Source organism: Tympanuchus pallidicinctus, unplaced genomic scaffold (genome assembly GCF_026119805.1).
Source record: "Tympanuchus pallidicinctus isolate F22 unplaced genomic scaffold, pur_lepc_1.0 scaffold5, whole genome shotgun sequence".
Classification (NCBI taxonomy): Eukaryota; Metazoa; Chordata; class Aves; order Galliformes; family Phasianidae; genus Tympanuchus; species Tympanuchus pallidicinctus.
This window is the reverse complement of record NW_026294769.1, coordinates 20,099,343-20,115,588: the sequence shown is the minus strand read 5'-3', so window position 1 is coordinate 20,115,588 and position 16,246 is coordinate 20,099,343. Positions and strand designations below refer to the sequence as shown.

At 39.4% G+C, this 16,246-nt stretch overlaps 1 protein-coding gene across 13 annotated transcripts in view; it reads left to right on the top strand.

The window, feature by feature from the left end:
• Positions 1–15,844, top strand: part of ZNF407 (zinc finger protein 407) — a 340,195-nt gene extending 324,351 nt beyond the window's left edge. For all 13 annotated transcript variants that reach the window (XM_052704184.1, XM_052704189.1, XM_052704180.1 and 10 more), the window contains one exon: positions 13,306–15,844. In XM_052704184.1, the coding sequence (XP_052560144.1) occupies positions 13,306–14,657 (1,352 nt within the window). In that variant the 3' untranslated portion in view covers positions 14,658–15,844. The remainder of the gene's footprint in view (positions 1–13,305) is intronic.
• The last annotated feature ends 402 nt before the right edge of the window (positions 15,845–16,246 follow it).

Sequence of the window (16,246 nt, the reverse complement as noted above, 5' to 3'; positions counted from 1 at the left end):
TAATTCTATTTGAAATCACACAGGGCTAAACACAGTGGTTGTAAATCCATTTGAATTGAGATGCCAGAATCAGCCCATTAATCTACAAATCTACGATATAATTTTTGCGCGTCCAGTGGGCTTTTGTTCTGTTTTATTTTTTATAGTGAGGCAGGGGGGAGACCAGAAGAGGGTGTAGAAGGGACAGTACTTGGGAAGCCTGTGATGAATTGACCCAGAGGGAGTCTATCTTTGTTATGGAAACAATCCTGTGAAATGAGCATACGAAAGGCCAGAGACTATGCCACTTGAGGTGGTTGCACAAGGAGAATGGAAACATCTCAAATAACTGTGTTTCATGGTATTGAGGATGATAGAGATTGGCACTGGCATCTTCTCAGAGCATCAGAGGCTACCCAGAATTCATGGCAGTGCTCTGGTCTGTGTGTAGCTTCTTGTCTGCTTGTGCTAAACACTGCTGGCTTGGATTTTCCTGTGGTCTTTTGTTAACTAAAGGACTAAATAAAGGCAGCAAGGTTCACCTCCAATAGAAACACGGTCATTTTGGTGCAGGGGAGTGTTAGGTAGACTAGGTTACCATTTTGAATATGCCATAGGCTGGGGCTAACAGAAGGTCCAACTCAGAAAAACATTCAAGCCTATGCTTAGCACTGGTTGTGTGCTTAATTCCCAAAAACCTAACTACAGGCCCCTTATTCACTTGCAAGAATCGTGACGATCAGGAAGTCTACCATCTGACATCTGTGAAATGAACTGGTAGGCTGAGTCTTTTTCCTAATGAACCAGTTTCCATCTCATAAAATTCTGTAATTGCAGATGGTATCGGTGGACACCTATGACAATCTCAGCAGAGATTGCAGCACAGCATTCCTCATTATAGGATACATGGACACTGAACTCCCCTCTGCTCACGAACATAGGGTTGATTCACTGACAGGGCATTATCAAGAAAATTGCAGCGATGTGACTGGTGCTTCAGTGTGGGTAAATGGAGTACCTCAACTCTTGGCGCTGACAATAGACTCTTCTAAGAAATGATAATGCTATGATTAAGACATAAGTCTAGGCCTCAATACACCTGGGAATTCTTGTGTGACCTTGGCAACAGATTTTTTGTTGCTTTTTACTTCTCTGCCTGAAAAGTTAGAATAATGCTTTTTCATTTTATTGTGTTATTTAGTGATAAATATACTACTTTCGTGAGCAATTCAGGAGATACAGTTATAGAGGCGCATAGTTAGATAAATGCCATTAGATTTTAAATGCATTCTGTTTGGCTTGCATTTGCATGTGCTTGTACTTAGCACTAGTGGAAGACAGACCAATTTTATTTTGCTTCCCAATTCTGCAGAGATAAACTTAGCTCTAGGCACACAGATCCAAAAATTGTGCATAAAATTCACTCTGTCATGAAACAGAACCTAAAAACGTAGTATGTGGAATTAAGAATACATTTTTTTGGACTTCCTGTAGCTTGTCCTTTTTGGTACTAGTGTTGTTTTCATTCCATCTATATTTTAATATGTATATTTTCTTGTTACAAAAAAAATATATATATCACCCTGGTAGCTTTAGAGTGTTTTTATTTCAGTAGAAGCACCTGAATATTGTTTCACTGATACTTGGAGACTCACTGATAAGAATGGTGAACCTCAGCAGGTTTTGGGGCATTGGAACATATAGCAGAAGACAAAGCTACAAAATCTCCATATACGACCTACCTGGGACTTGGAGCAGCTGCTTCAGCCCGCAATGCCATGGGCTGCTCTTTAATCTGCACATCTTTGAAATGACAGACCACAGTGCATCCTCCTGTGTATTTTGTATGTTCTGTGCCAGAAGTTAGGAAACTGTTTGCTAAACTACTGAAGCTGAAAAAGGTGTAAGAAGTAGTATTATAAAAAAAAAGAAAAAAAAAAGAAAAAAAAAAAGAAGGTAACTGAAATAAGAACCCTTTACATGAGTCTCAATGGGGGCTGTTAGATTCTCATGTTTTCAAAAATCACATCTTTCACGTACCGAGCTTCAGGCTTCTGGTGTTGGTTGTTGGGTTTTTTGTTTGTTTGTTTGTTCTTAGGGGGTGTTATCTGGTCTCTGTCTTGTCACATATCACAAGCTTTACCACTTTCACAGAAGTTGTCATACTTTCTGTCATACCCTCTGAAATTTTATCTACTGCACTAAAACAGTAACAGTGCTTGGGGTTCACTTCAGTTAACCATTGCAAGTGCTATAGCAGTTGTATGTACCATCAGAATAAGGTGTGCATTAATTGCACAGTGCATTGTGATACAGAGAAGTACACTAGGAGTAACTGTGTTTGCATCATTTAATCAATGTGGTTTTAAACATCACTTGGCATCAGTTGTAGACAGATATGTACAGCGATTCTTTGAACAAGTGCTATCAAAATTAAGAGCTAAGCGGTGTTTAATATATGTTAGAAAACATTGATCACTGGTAAGTTTTGAAGTAATCTCTCTTTCCTGACCTAAATTGGGCCTCAGCTAAAAAGTAAGAAGAGCTAATGAGATGACCTGACATAAGGGGAGGGTTTGTTTACTAGTCCATATTTGAGCAAGATTCATGCTCTGTATGATTGACAGTCATTACGAATTCTTTGGCTTTTTAAGACTCAAGGCGCCACAGCCTTGGGTGAACTTCAGTTCACCATGGAGTTGTTTACAGAAGTTAACTAAGTAGTTACTGAAGAATCACATGCCGCATTTCACTGAGCTGTTGTGGAAGGGTATGGATTTGCAGTGCAAATGGTGATGAGTCAGGTTAAATCCTATTCCAGCTCTCTTGCAGTTGATTTATTCCCTCTGGGAGCATAGCCTCTCTGGCACCTGAAAGCCCTAGACATCGGTGTTGGCCTTCGTTGCTCACTACATCCAAACCTCTTCCTACATTGTGGCTTGAATGCTATAGCACTGCTTCAAAATCAGATTATGCTGTTCCATGAGTGCCAAGAATTTTCCTCCCTCTTCAGCTTTTGCATTAAAAATTAGAAATTGTTGCAGACAGTATTTTGGTATTTCCATGAAAACCATCCTTCTAGTAATTTTTATTTCACTGTTCTGAATGTTCTTTAGTGAGTGTCTCTCCCCTGGTGAAGAGATAATTTAGTTGTAGGTCTACCAGAAAAATGTGCAGGAGACATGCCTTTGAACGTGCAATTAAAAATTGCTTTGGCCTGTTCTCTTTTCCTGTTTTATCTTTTCATAAACTCACATCTAATTTGATGACTGCTGTCATTACAGTTCTCAAGGGAATTCTTTCTCACTGAATGTCATTTTTGCATGTTTACTTTCCCCGCAAGTATTAGTGTGCAGCAGCACAAGTTCAATCTTGCATTGTTTTGTATTTGCTTTTGTTACATCCTGTTTTTTCTCAATTATGTTGTTAACACTTCCTGAGAATTTATTATTATCTGCGTATTCCATCTATCATCAATCTAAAGGCTGTAGATTTCTACCTCAAGCTGACCAACTGTTACACGTGTTGCAAGTGTAGCATGAGAATTACTCAAATTTGGAACACAACTAAGCAGTTGGGTGGAAGCAGCTTGAGTTGCTCTGCTTTTCCTAGACATGCCGATACTGTGATTCCTGCATCAGCGGTGGCTCAGGAAGCACCTCCTTTGGTGTCTTCTATCTATGCACAGCCTAGTGCTATCTAATACTGGGCATGAAAGACAGCTCATTTAGATGCTACTGTATCAGTAGCACTGGAAATACATCTCTGACTGTGTAAAGGGTCAATTGTATGAACAGCTCTTCCTTTGAAGATATGCTGGAAACATGCTGCTTCCATCCTTCACCAGAAGTGAATCATGAAAAGAACACTTTGGCACAAACTCGACCCTCAAAAGTGGTATAAAAGAGTTACCTGTCTTTCCAACCTTCACTTCACTTAAGGAGGGAAGATTTAGGTTGGTTATCAGGGGAAGTTCTTTACTGTGGGAGTGGTGAGGTGCTGGAACAGGCTGGCCAGAGAGGTTGTGGATGCCCTGTCCCTGGACGTGTTCAAGGCCAGGCTGGATGTGGCCCTGGGCACTCTGGTCTCGTATTACATGTGGAGATTGGCAGCCCTGCCTGTGGCAGGGGGATTGGAACTTGATGATCCTTGAGGTCCCTTCGAACCCAAGCCATTCTATAATTCTATGATTCTTCCCATCCCACCTTACAGAACCAGCACGTGTGTTATTTTGCATTTCTTAAATAACCCCATAGTTAATGCTGAACCCGTGATACTCTGAACTGAAGAATTAACATATTTTTCAGCAGTCATCTCTTTAGGCATTTTTAGCCTCGATGCTCCCTGTGCCTCGGGTGGAGTGAGGGGGCAGCAGAGGGAAGGCCACCTGATATTTACTCCTTCTCACAAGCATTGGGACACACTGCACTGATACCAACTCTGGGGTGGGAAATCTGGTGGTAAAACCTAACAACCACCTATATAATTAATCCATCTTTATCTGATGCCATGTACCAGTCTGGGGACAGCTGTGGTTGATTGTGTGTCATGGGTATATATGTAAAGGTGAACATCTCATCTTATTATTTCGAAAGGTGAAAATCATAGAATTATAGAATCTTTAGAGTTGGAAAGGACCTTTAAAGATCATCTAGTCCAAATCCCATGGATGTGTACGGATAGATCAGGTTGCCCAGGGCCTAATCCAGCCTCACATTGCAAGTCTCCAGGGACAGGGCATCATCCACATCTCCAGGCAGTCTCTTCCAGTGTTTTACCATCCTCACTGTGAAAGACTTTTTTCTTATATCCAACCTAAATCTACCCTCTTTGAGCTTGAAGCCATTTCCCATTGCTCTGTCACCACAAACCCTGATAAAGAGTCTGTCTCCTTTCCTGTAGCTCCCCTTTATATATCGAAAGGCCACTTTCAGGTCACCTTGCAGCCTTCTCTTCTCCAGGCTGAACAGCATCAGTTCTCTCACCCTGTCCTTGATGTGGCATGACCTGTGGTTTTCAGACTAAGTAATCATTGTGCTTTAGGTCTATTGCAAAAATTTACAAATATTATTATCCACTAGAATTGCATTTGATGCTATAAAAGTAAATAAATAGGTCTTGCTCCATTGGAATATGTATAAGTTAAAACTCCCACTTCCTTCCTTTGCTTTTTTTCTGAAACACTGTGGTACCTGCTCTCACTGGACCAACCATGAGCACGTGTCACTTCTCCTATTTCTTTCCTTATTTCCAGCAGATGAGATATTGAACTGTATGGAGGGTCCAGAAAAAAAACTGCTAATTAAGTTATGATGCTCTCCCTTCTTCTCAAAATTAACTGATCTTCTATTGGCCAGCATAGCTCCATCTATCTGGCAGATTATTACTTCTAATCATATGAATCAGTGCTCATTCTGGTGTGATTTTGATGTAGTCCATAAAAGACAGTACGTTCATCTCCTCTGATGCTTTGAATATTGAAATAGAACATTTTTTCTGGTAATTTTTCTGCATTAATAATTGCTTCTACTTATTCAGAGAGTGCTAGCTTTTCTGATAACCTATCCTGTAGACTCCTTGACACCTTGCATCCTGAGAAGTCTTGTCCTTGAAGTTACTACAATGCACTGAACTTATTGCTGATGTTTTGTTAGCATTTACTAGCAATGTCTTGGCAGAGGGTGACCTCTAGTACTGTCTCTTAAACATTTTCAATTTACAGACTCAAGAATTTTTGCTGTCTTTGCCTCTCATTCTCTTGAAGAGGTCAGCCCTTTACGAACTTGCCACAAGAAAGAAGTTGAAAATGCCCTGTATACTCAAACAGCTCAATAGGAACATAGCTACAACGAACAAGAAACATACAGTTCATTTTAATATTTATAGAAGAAATTCACATTGTTTTAAATGAGCAGCTGCTGTCATTTGGCTATGAGCAGATGTTAGACCTCCGAAAGCTTCACTGATAATTAAAATACTAACAGTTAGTGTTTTACCCCAGCTGCAGGTTCTGTTTACTGTAAATTTGATTTTAATGGTACCTCTGTGCAGTTATTGAATAGAGGTTTGTTTTCTACTATAGATACAAAAGTGTCTACAATGAAGACAAATGGTTATTTCCTGTAATTTACTCTGGAAAGATATGAATATACAGTGTAATGTAGTTGAATTGATAAATGAAATGCAGATATGACTCTCATGTAGCAAATGGCATCTCTGTTATTTTAACTAACAAAAATAACTAGGGAAACTTACTAGTTCTAGTTATTGCCAAATATTCTGCCTAAAAGCTGCCATGCTTTCCAAATGGGTTGAGACATGCCCTCAAGAAAACGACAGGTGCTCCTTTTTACTGAATGGCTGCATCAATCAGAATAAATAAATAAAGGAAATCACGACACTCATAATGTGATCAGTATGCAGGAGAATATAATTTCTGCTTGATCATTTCATAACATCGTGTTTTATTTTAGGTGTCCCTTACAAGTGTCTGTTCTCCTTAGTGCATGTATGCACATCAAACGTTGGGAAAGGCTGGCCAATTTCAGAATTGTTAATCCCAAGGGCCTGATTATGCAAACACAATGCATAATGCAAGCTACCATGTTTAGTCCCTTTGAGACTATTGAGGCTAACTATGGCAGTAAGCAGTACTCGTGATAAATAAATGTTTATGAGACCAGGATCTAAATGTATATATTCTTGAAAAACAGAAACTCTTGCTAAGATAATAATGACAGAAAGTAGTTTGAGCTTTTTTTTTTTAACAAAATAGTTACCGTCTGAGATTGTACATATTTTAGAAATCTAGATCATTTGTCTTATGATCTTGAGCTTGTGGTTTCTTTGTTTGTTTTTCTGATTTTCTCATATTAGCATTCCCATTATTATTTTTTTGCATTATCTTGTATGCCCTGTCTGCCCTGGAAACAGAGTTCTGCAGCCTGACCAAACACAACTGGCATCTCTTGAAATCCAGATTCTGGTTTAGAAGTGCTAAAAATGCACTTTCCCATTGCACTGCGGGATTAAAGCAGTAAAAGTCCATTCGTGTAGCATCAATGTCAGTCGTTCCCAAACTGAGGGCCAGAGCAGCCTGTGAAGCTGGTCTGTGAAGAAATGTCCAAGCTGGCTATCTTCATCTCCAGCTGCTAAATTGCTTTGGAAAAACTAGCTAAAATACTCCAAATACATTCCTAATGCTACTCATCCATATAGGTAATTGCAGTATATGCCTCAGTGAGGCTTTTGCTCATAACTGGTACTGGAAAAGAAAAAGCCTATGTATGTGGTGGCAAGTGGATAAAGAGGAAAAGTAGTCTAGAAGAAAATCTGGCTGTGAGCACACTAGGCAGTCATAAACTCTGTGCATTAACATTGTACCTGTTTGCCATCATCTGTGGCAGCACGTTCATTTTTCTTTGCCCAGCTTCTGTGACACTAGGCTCTATAGTGTTCATTTTTGACCTTGAGCACAAGGAAAGAGAAACTGAATTCTTTCAGAGCGAAGGCCTTTTCCCAAAGGTTAATTGGACACTAGAGGGGAACTAAACCAAACCAAACCAACTGTCTAAACATCGTAACTGAATGGCTTAGCTATTTATTTTGGTGGCTATTTCTTGTTTAATTTCTTTGTTGTTGGTGCTGACATAGTCCTCTAAGGTATGGGATGCAAAAATAACAAACAGGAACTTTGAGTCTGGTTATCAAAAGAAAAACAGAAAATTGTTTCCTTTTACAGTTTGAGAAGCTAAAAGGACATCTTTTTCTTTGTTTAAGATACCTGAAAGGTTAAAACTTCACCCTTTGTACAAGCAATTCTTAGAAGACCTTGAAGCTTCTGGACGTGCTGGTGGATAAAGGACAAAGCTAGAAGCCAAGGACATCTTTAGTTTTAGCATCAAGCATGACATTTCTGGATTTTTAAGTAGAAAATGAACTATTTGCAGTATTTGGGAGTTGGTTGTGTTTAATTATCTTTTTTTGGTAATGGTGTTCTGAGAAGAAAAAATCACTGTGTTGGTATCTCTCTCTCATTACCATTTATATAATAGTGGACTTTTTTATGTTTCTTAGGGAGCTGGTTAAGTTCCCTATAGGTGTACTTATGTGTATTGCTTTACAAATGTGTGTTGCCTTTGTGGACATAATAGTTCTGACAGAGCCCTTTTGGCTTGCTGATTTATTTCACTTCTTGGTTTGACCCATCCTGTTTTCTTTCCTCAGTAGAAAATATGAATGAGCCTTCACAACCTCTATTATTTAGTAGGCTTAACTAGCTGGTTTTGAAAATGCCAGCCCCTGTATAGCTTGTACATAAAAAACCTTAGAAAAGAAAAAAGAATTTGAGTATGTGTAAGGAGCAGAGATTTGAAAAAACATGGTTTATTGTTATGGCTTCCAAAAATCAGGAAAATCCCGAAGTCTGCATGCTACAATTCTTACACTGCACTTAATCAATTAGAGGTAGTTAAAAACAGAAAAGAAGAGAGTGCAGAAATTTGGAGCTGATCAGATTTTCAGCAGGATCGAGGCCTAAATTACTCCTTTATGAACTAGAACGGTGAGCTTAACATACCATTCAAAATATTTTATTTTCACGGAGGCAGTAACTTTAAAATAAAAAAATCAGTTGCTCACTCAAATGGTTGCCAATATAAGCTGAATTTTCTGTATGTTGTAATTGCAGGAGGGTTGTATTTAGCTGAACAAAAAGATGTTACATTGCATCCGCATTATTTAATATCCATCACGTTGTACTAGATACCAAATTTTTGTGGGTGTCAATAAATAAGGCTCCTAACCACCAAAGTAAGAAAAATTAAGCATTGCAGAAAAAGATGCCATAAATCAGGTCACCTGGAACTTTCTCAGGAACGGCACGAGAGCTGTTTCAAGCTTGCTGTGTAAATGCAGATCATTTCCTTTGTCGTAATAGATTATTTCATTTCTGACTTACTGCTTTGTCCTGAAGGTGCTCCTCGGGAAGGAGATCCTGTGCCCGGCCTCACCATGCGCGGCTGCTGCCACAACTTTGGGGCAAGGTTTAAAATTCTGAGGAGGCGGCTGGCGGAGAGCAAAGCGGTGCTTTACATACAATATTAGCAGAGACTTTCCTAAGGCATTAGGCATTTCTTTCTGAGACAAGCCTCCTTAATGCCGTCTTTATCTGCTACACGATGCATGAAATCTACTTTCTGTTTTAGAACTGCAGCTGACCCCCGACCCCTCGCGTGGCGCCGCAATGTGACCTCGCTATTGTCATCAGCTTTCATTCTCCTGAAAATCCTATGAATTTTTATTACAAGTTTTTTTAAACCAAGCTGAGGCTTCAACAAATTACTTGACACAGATGAGATGAAGTTGTTGAAGTAGTGTTAGATAAGTTTTACAGCCAGCATGTGTGCTGCTGAACAGTACAAAGCCAGTGTCCTACAATGTCATACACCAGTAACTGCTGAGCCTACTATTGGATAAATACATCATTTTATGGAACATTGATTGTTCTATAAACCCAATGGAGTATTATGCTCTATGATCAAACCATTTAGATTGTGTGTAGAGCACAGAAAATGCCATATTCAGGATGGTACTAAAAGTGCCATTTGTGTATTTTATGGATGTCATTACGGGGGAAACTTCTCTCTGTAGGCCCTGTTTACTGCAAAATTTTTTAGTCTGTAATGACATTTTTCATTCACAACGTATGCCTTCAAGAGAGGGGGCCCTTGTTTTATTTGTTTCATTCGAGTTTACTGCACAAATCCTGTACATTTTAATTAAATGTAAGCTTAACAAAAGAATAAGGTATTTATTCTGTAGGGAACAAATGATGACAGTAACAAAAGAATAAAACAGGCACACAAAAGGAAGTCAGGTGCTGAGGAAAAGAGAGGGGAGAAGGTACTAAACCCTATTTGTAGTTTCCCAAAAGCACATTAAACATCAAAGCGTTTCTTTTAGCCCTATTTTGGGACTTTGTGGTCTCTGAGAATTAAAATAACCTGTGAATATGGATTTAATGTCTAAAAAATCCTGACATTTTCAAATAAAAAACTAACAGTTGCTCAAGACTCCAACTGATAAATAATGGCCCCGCTGAAATGACAGACTTCTTGGAAAGAAACCAATTCTGTGATCATTGCACCCCTAGATATGAAACACCTCTTTACAAATTGTCCGAATATGAGCTCTCATATCATTATATTTTGTCATTTTAATGCCTGTTTGTGTATCTTCTTAATTTGCAGTGACATGCAATCAGCAACAAGTCCAGTTTTCCTAATATTAATGTGGGCTTGCATTGCAGCTTATGTTTGCCATGTCAGCCAACACTTAGCCCTTCTCTTTCCCAGCTTCTAAGAGGGGGTTAGAGGCAGACTGAATTTACTAGGACAACGTGATTTGTTACTACATACAGTCCAATAATGTGACATACTCCTTAAATGCATAAAAACTCCTACAAATGGGCTGGATAGCAGTGCTCCATAAAAAAAATGCACTGTTCCAAAGTTGAAATAGCAGCTAAGCCTCAAAATATGTTGTTTTCTAAATATCTTCCCTGCTTGGCTTTTCACTTGTAAAACAAAAGAAAGCCAGTAAAATCTGCAGTTCGTATTTACCATGAAAAATCACTAAAATTGAAGATGATGTTCCCAGTAAATTCTTGGTCATAGTCCAGTTAAAATTTAAAGTTACAGTAGATTCACATTAGTTTAAATGACACTTGAACTTCTACATTGCTCAACATTAATTCATTATAGTTGAAATGGAAGAATCTTCAGTGGGTGAATCTTTTACAGTCTGATTGAGGCTGTTACATTTTATAGGAGCCATTTTTCAAAGCAGTACTGACAGCACTCGAAGTTATTAAATTGCTGAATCAAAAGATGGACCTGCAATCGCATTTATGAACTGTGATGGAATAGCTAGGGTTGCACCGAGCCGAGGTTAAGATGTTGGTGTAGTTAAGCTTCATCACACCCCTTAGTGACAGCAGTATTTACCCATGCAGTTTACTTTAATGGTCAGGAAGTGGCTTAACTCACCTCTGGATTCAAATAGATTAAGTAAGCAGTCAGAATGGCATAATTATCAGCGCTGCAAGGGATTCACTGGGTAGCTCTTCACCCAAGAGACTTCCCGTTCAATTGCACAGTAAAGGCTGGAGTTGCACAGATTCACGGGTACGGCAATTATTTCAGGAGACGAAAACAGGATGGATTTCCTTTTTCTTTCCCTTCCCCAGAGCAGAGCTTCTCTTCGATGCAGTGGTGCTGTGTCCTGTGCAAAAATTATCATTATCTTAAGGGAAAGATGTCATGATTTTGCTGAGTGCACGTGAAAATTATGATCGCCGTGTTATTTTGATTTTGAAATCCTGCAGAAAACGCGTGATTTGTAGAGTTATTTTGATTTTGTGCCACATCACTGCCAGGCTCCTCTTTTATCACGTCAACAAAGCAAGATTCCTGAGAGAATTAATTACTTCTACTGTATTATAAAATGTGGAGGAGCTAAGATAATTGTCATTTTATGTTGATTTCCCCTTCCTATTTTTCTGCTCTTTGGGGGGTCTCGTGAATGTCAGTGCCTACAGAGAGCAGAGGAAAAGTGGGGATAAGAACCAGCCCTACCGCAGTAAGCCTCCTTACAGCTTATGCCTGACAAAATGTACTTCAATTGCATGTGCCAGATACATCATGCAGCATCACTTGGAAACACTCTAATGGTTTAAATTGTTAATTTTCTTTTCCAAAGATAACCCAGCCTTGCAAACTAAGATGGAGAAAGTTGTATAATGTCAGCTGAGACTTCTGAAAGTGATTTGCAGCCTTTCAGCATAACAAAATCGCCTCTTTTGCTTCACAGTGTAGTTCTCTACCAGAAGCTTTGCAATAGAAAAAAAGATGAATAGACAGATAGATAGGTGGATTAATTGATAGATTAGGCAGAGATAGATAGATAGATAGATGCAAGCAAGGGCCGAGTTTTTTAGGCACCAATGTTATTTTGGCATGTTAGCTTGACGGTCACCTAAGCGTATCAACAGACGCCACAAAGATGCCAAGTACTCAGTCTCAGTGTAGCACATCTCACAAGTGTGAAATTACATCCAAGTAAATGAGCAATCTGAGGCCATGCTCTGGGGATGGTGTGCAAGACTTCCTGCAGCCATAGGCATCTTTTGCTTTGCCAAATAAGTGTTGAGAACTGAGGAGGAAACCTACAATGACAAAAAAATGTGACTGAGTAGCAAAGTAAGCCGTTGCAATATAGAATACCAATATTTTTGTCTATTAATTGATTTCATGTAGACGTAATTAAGAAGTGCGACTGAGCTTTCTCTGGCCAGTAATTGTACAGGACATCCTGCTTAGAGGGAGAAAACAACTGACTGTTTTCTCTGGGTAATTAGGTTGGTGAGCTGAGTCAGCAAAGTGTGTTGAAAAAAAACCATAGAATCATAGATTCATCTGGGTTAAAAAAGAGCTTCAAGATCAAGTCCAAACATCAACCTGATCTACTGAGTCCCATCACTAAACTGTGTCCCTTGGTGCCATGTCCACATATCTCTTGAATATCTCCAGGGATGGGGACTCCACCACTTTCCTGGGCAGCCTGTTCCAATGCACAGCCACCCTCACTGTGAAAAAATTCTTCCTGATAGCAAGTCTAACCCCCACGGCCTTGACTGTGCGTTAAAGAAAAACAAATTCTATACATTCATTACACTATTACAAAGGAACAGCACTGATTAACCACAAACCTAGGCACATACTCCATCCTGCCATTTGCTATTGCTATCTTAAGATGCTAGGTGGGAAATGAAGGGGAAGACAACAGCATCAAACTGACAGCATGGCAATTATCTCGCCAACAAAAGCAGGGTTTTAAGAAGATCAGCCACAGTTTTTCACACATGGATATGTTTAAGAAAATGTATGATCCTAAAATTCATTACCGAAGTACTGAAGTATCACCAATAGGATCTTCTATAAAAGATGTGTTAATGGCTTTTAACTGTATACTGTATTTATCTAGGCTTTTTTTTTTTTTTTTTATAATACAGCATAGTTTAAAAAACACATTTAAATTGTTAATAAGCTGCAGCATTGTTAAACTCAGCAATTACTTCAACCTGTAAATATGTTATTTGGAAAACATGCAAATTGGTTTTGTTCGCTTGCTCATTTTATCTGTGTTTTCTGCCAGTGAAAACTAACAATTGTCAAGGAATTTTTTTTCATTTAGGCTACAAATTGCTGAAGTAATGAACTGATATTTGCCATGATACCACCTTAACAGAATATTTTTTTCTTGTAGGCATTGTATCCAAGTCTTATGAATGCCGACTGAAGGGGCAAGGAGCAACCTTTGTGGAAACTGCCAGTCCTTTTACTGCAGCAGCACTGGGAGAGGTTTCTCCAGTTAAAGAGAAGGTCTTTCGAGGCAGCAGGAGACAGCAACCATCGCCTGAACAAGTTCAGCAAGTTATTATTATTCAAGGATACGATGGTGATTTTGCGTTTGATGTCTCTGCAGAAGAAACAGCAGCGGCGACCCTTCAGACTCTGGCAATGGCTGGTCAGATGGCCAGGGTAGTCCACATTACAGAAGATGGGCAGGTCATAGCTACAGATCAGAACAGCTCAGATGTGAGTGGTATGGTTCCAGGCCAGATACTTACTGAGCAGCTGGCCGATGGTGCAACACAGGTGGTAGTGGTTGAAGGCTCAGTAACAGGAACTGATATGGAGGAGGCCGTTCCTATAGATGCAGTTCCTGACTCCAGTGGTGCTGTACTGCAACAGATAATGCAACAGGAAGTTTTGGAGTCTTCTGAAGCTACAGTACATCCTCCAGACTCCTCTTCAGCATTAGATGCCTTGCTTTGTGCTGTAACAGAGCTGGGTGAAGTGGAAAACAAATCTGGACTCCCTGACAGAAGCAGGTCTGGTCACAAAGATTTCTTGCAAATGCCAAACCCAGAGGTGCCCAGTGTTCCCAGTGATGCGGGGAGACAAGAAATACAAATGTTCCATGAAGTTCAAGAGACTCAGGAAGATACCAAACCTATGGAAGTAGTGACGCAGGTCATGCACCCATCGGCTATAATTGCATCTCAGGAGAGAGCTCAGGCTGCCTTCAAGAAAATGGTCCAAGGAGTATTACATTTTGCTGTATGTGATACAGCTGCAGCCGATCAGCTGATAAAAGAAGGTGTCACTCAGGTCATTGTAAATGAGGAGGGAACTGTGCATATGGTAGCTGGAGAAGGCTCTCAGATAATTATGCAGGAAGCTGGTAGCCATGCACTCAGCGTCCAAAGCGAACACATGGATTTAGTTGATTCAGATGGGGAGATATCGCAGATTATTGTGACGGAAGAAATAGCTCAAGCCATGGTTCAAGGTTCTGATGGCAACTTCTCAGAAGGTGCGACCCACTACATTGTCACAGAATTGCAACCAGACGTGCAGAGTGAGCCCGGTGTGTACTCGCACGCTGTGATAGAGACGGCCGGGTCTCAGGAGATTTTACAGGCTGGTACCGCCGTGAAACCTGAATCCCCTGATAGAGCAGGAGAACAGTTAACAAGCATGGTCATTTATACAGAGGGTGGCTCACGAGTCATTGAGGGCCAGAGAGATGATAACGAAGTACAAGAAGCATGAAGAGCTTTATCTCCTGGGCTTGATGCAGAACAAAGCTGGAAACAACCAGATCCTGGAACTTCTTCTGTAAAACCTTCTGCACGCGGTATCTTCCTAGGCAGGTAACAAATATGCACCCTGTGGGAGGTGAAGGTCAGCGACTAGGAAGAGTTCAATGAAAAGTATAGTCTTGTCACAGTAGCTCTGAGAATTATGATACGGGATTATTTTAAAGCGAACGTATTAGTACACAGAAGAGGATAGAAATGCACCCCCGCCCCTCACAACTAGGGATTGTTCTGTTCACTGCTTTGGTTTGTTTTTCAGATGGTTTTTTTTTTATCTCAGGGTAAGTCCCTGCCTTCTGTCTTTTTTGCCTAACATAATTGTAGGAGTAAAATATTTTCACACGTGTGTACATTTTATAAAGGTAAATAAGCAAAAAATACCAAAAAGTGCATCATTACAACAACATTACAAGGGGATCAAGTAAGCTTACATACTGAAATTGGTGCCCTTCTTCATTTCGGAGAGCAGGTGACATTCTCTTTCTAGAATCCTACTTTCAAATATCCCTGGTGAAAAGGATGTCATCAAAATAAGTATTTTCTGCATCTAGAATGAAATTGTTAATAGTAGCTTACTGATTCCTGGTATCACATAGAACTTTTCCTAAGAGTTCAAAATACAATGTTTCAGAAAATTGTAGATTATACACATTCAGAAAACAAGCATTTGATGCCTCTATCTTCCACTTAAATTTAGCTGTGAGTCCTACATAGAAAATGTGCAGTTTTTGAAAAAATATTCTCACTGTCAATGTTTTGCTGCTCTTATAAATTGTGCTTCATATAAATACCATTTCACAGTTCATTTTGTGAGCTACTTTTGAAACGTTCTGGGGGTTTTTAAAGGAAATTCTGACATTGACATTAACAAGTAGGAAAAAAAAAAAAGGTGACCTTGTATTTCTTGCATAGTCTGGAATGTCAATTATTCTGTGGTGGATATACTGCAATTGTTCAATGCAAGTTCATGTTGAGAAGATTTGTTTCATGATACAACTGATTTTGTTTCTTTAAAAAAAAAAAACTAACAAAATTGTAAAATATAAACTGGCAAGTTTTTTGCTTTTGCTTTGTTTTGTTTTTGCTTTTGTTTTGTTTTGTTATTTTGTCTTTCAAATAAAATGTTAGCATTCAAATAGAGCATCATGATTTTTAATATTAATCAATAATGGAAGTGGCATTCATTCAGCAGGAGCAAAAAAACGCTGTCTGTTAGGTCTGCGCATTTCCTCTTTTCCTTTCTCAAGCGAACTAGATAGATAAAGATAACAGAGCCTAATATTTGTGTGTGCCTCATGCATGCTTATATAGCATCATGTGAGTAGTTAGGATACACACCGTGCTGACTCTGGAGATAGCCAGGTTTCCTGTGTTTGATATCTTAAAATTATCAACTGTAAGAAAGTTGGGGCGAGGCAAAAGAATAGTTCCTTCTTGAAGGAACAGTTTGAAAGCCTGTTTTCTGATCAAGCTGCTTAGAAAAGGTGCTTCATTCTGGAGCTGTAAGATCCTGCCGTCTTTTCATCTCTGATTTTTTTCTTT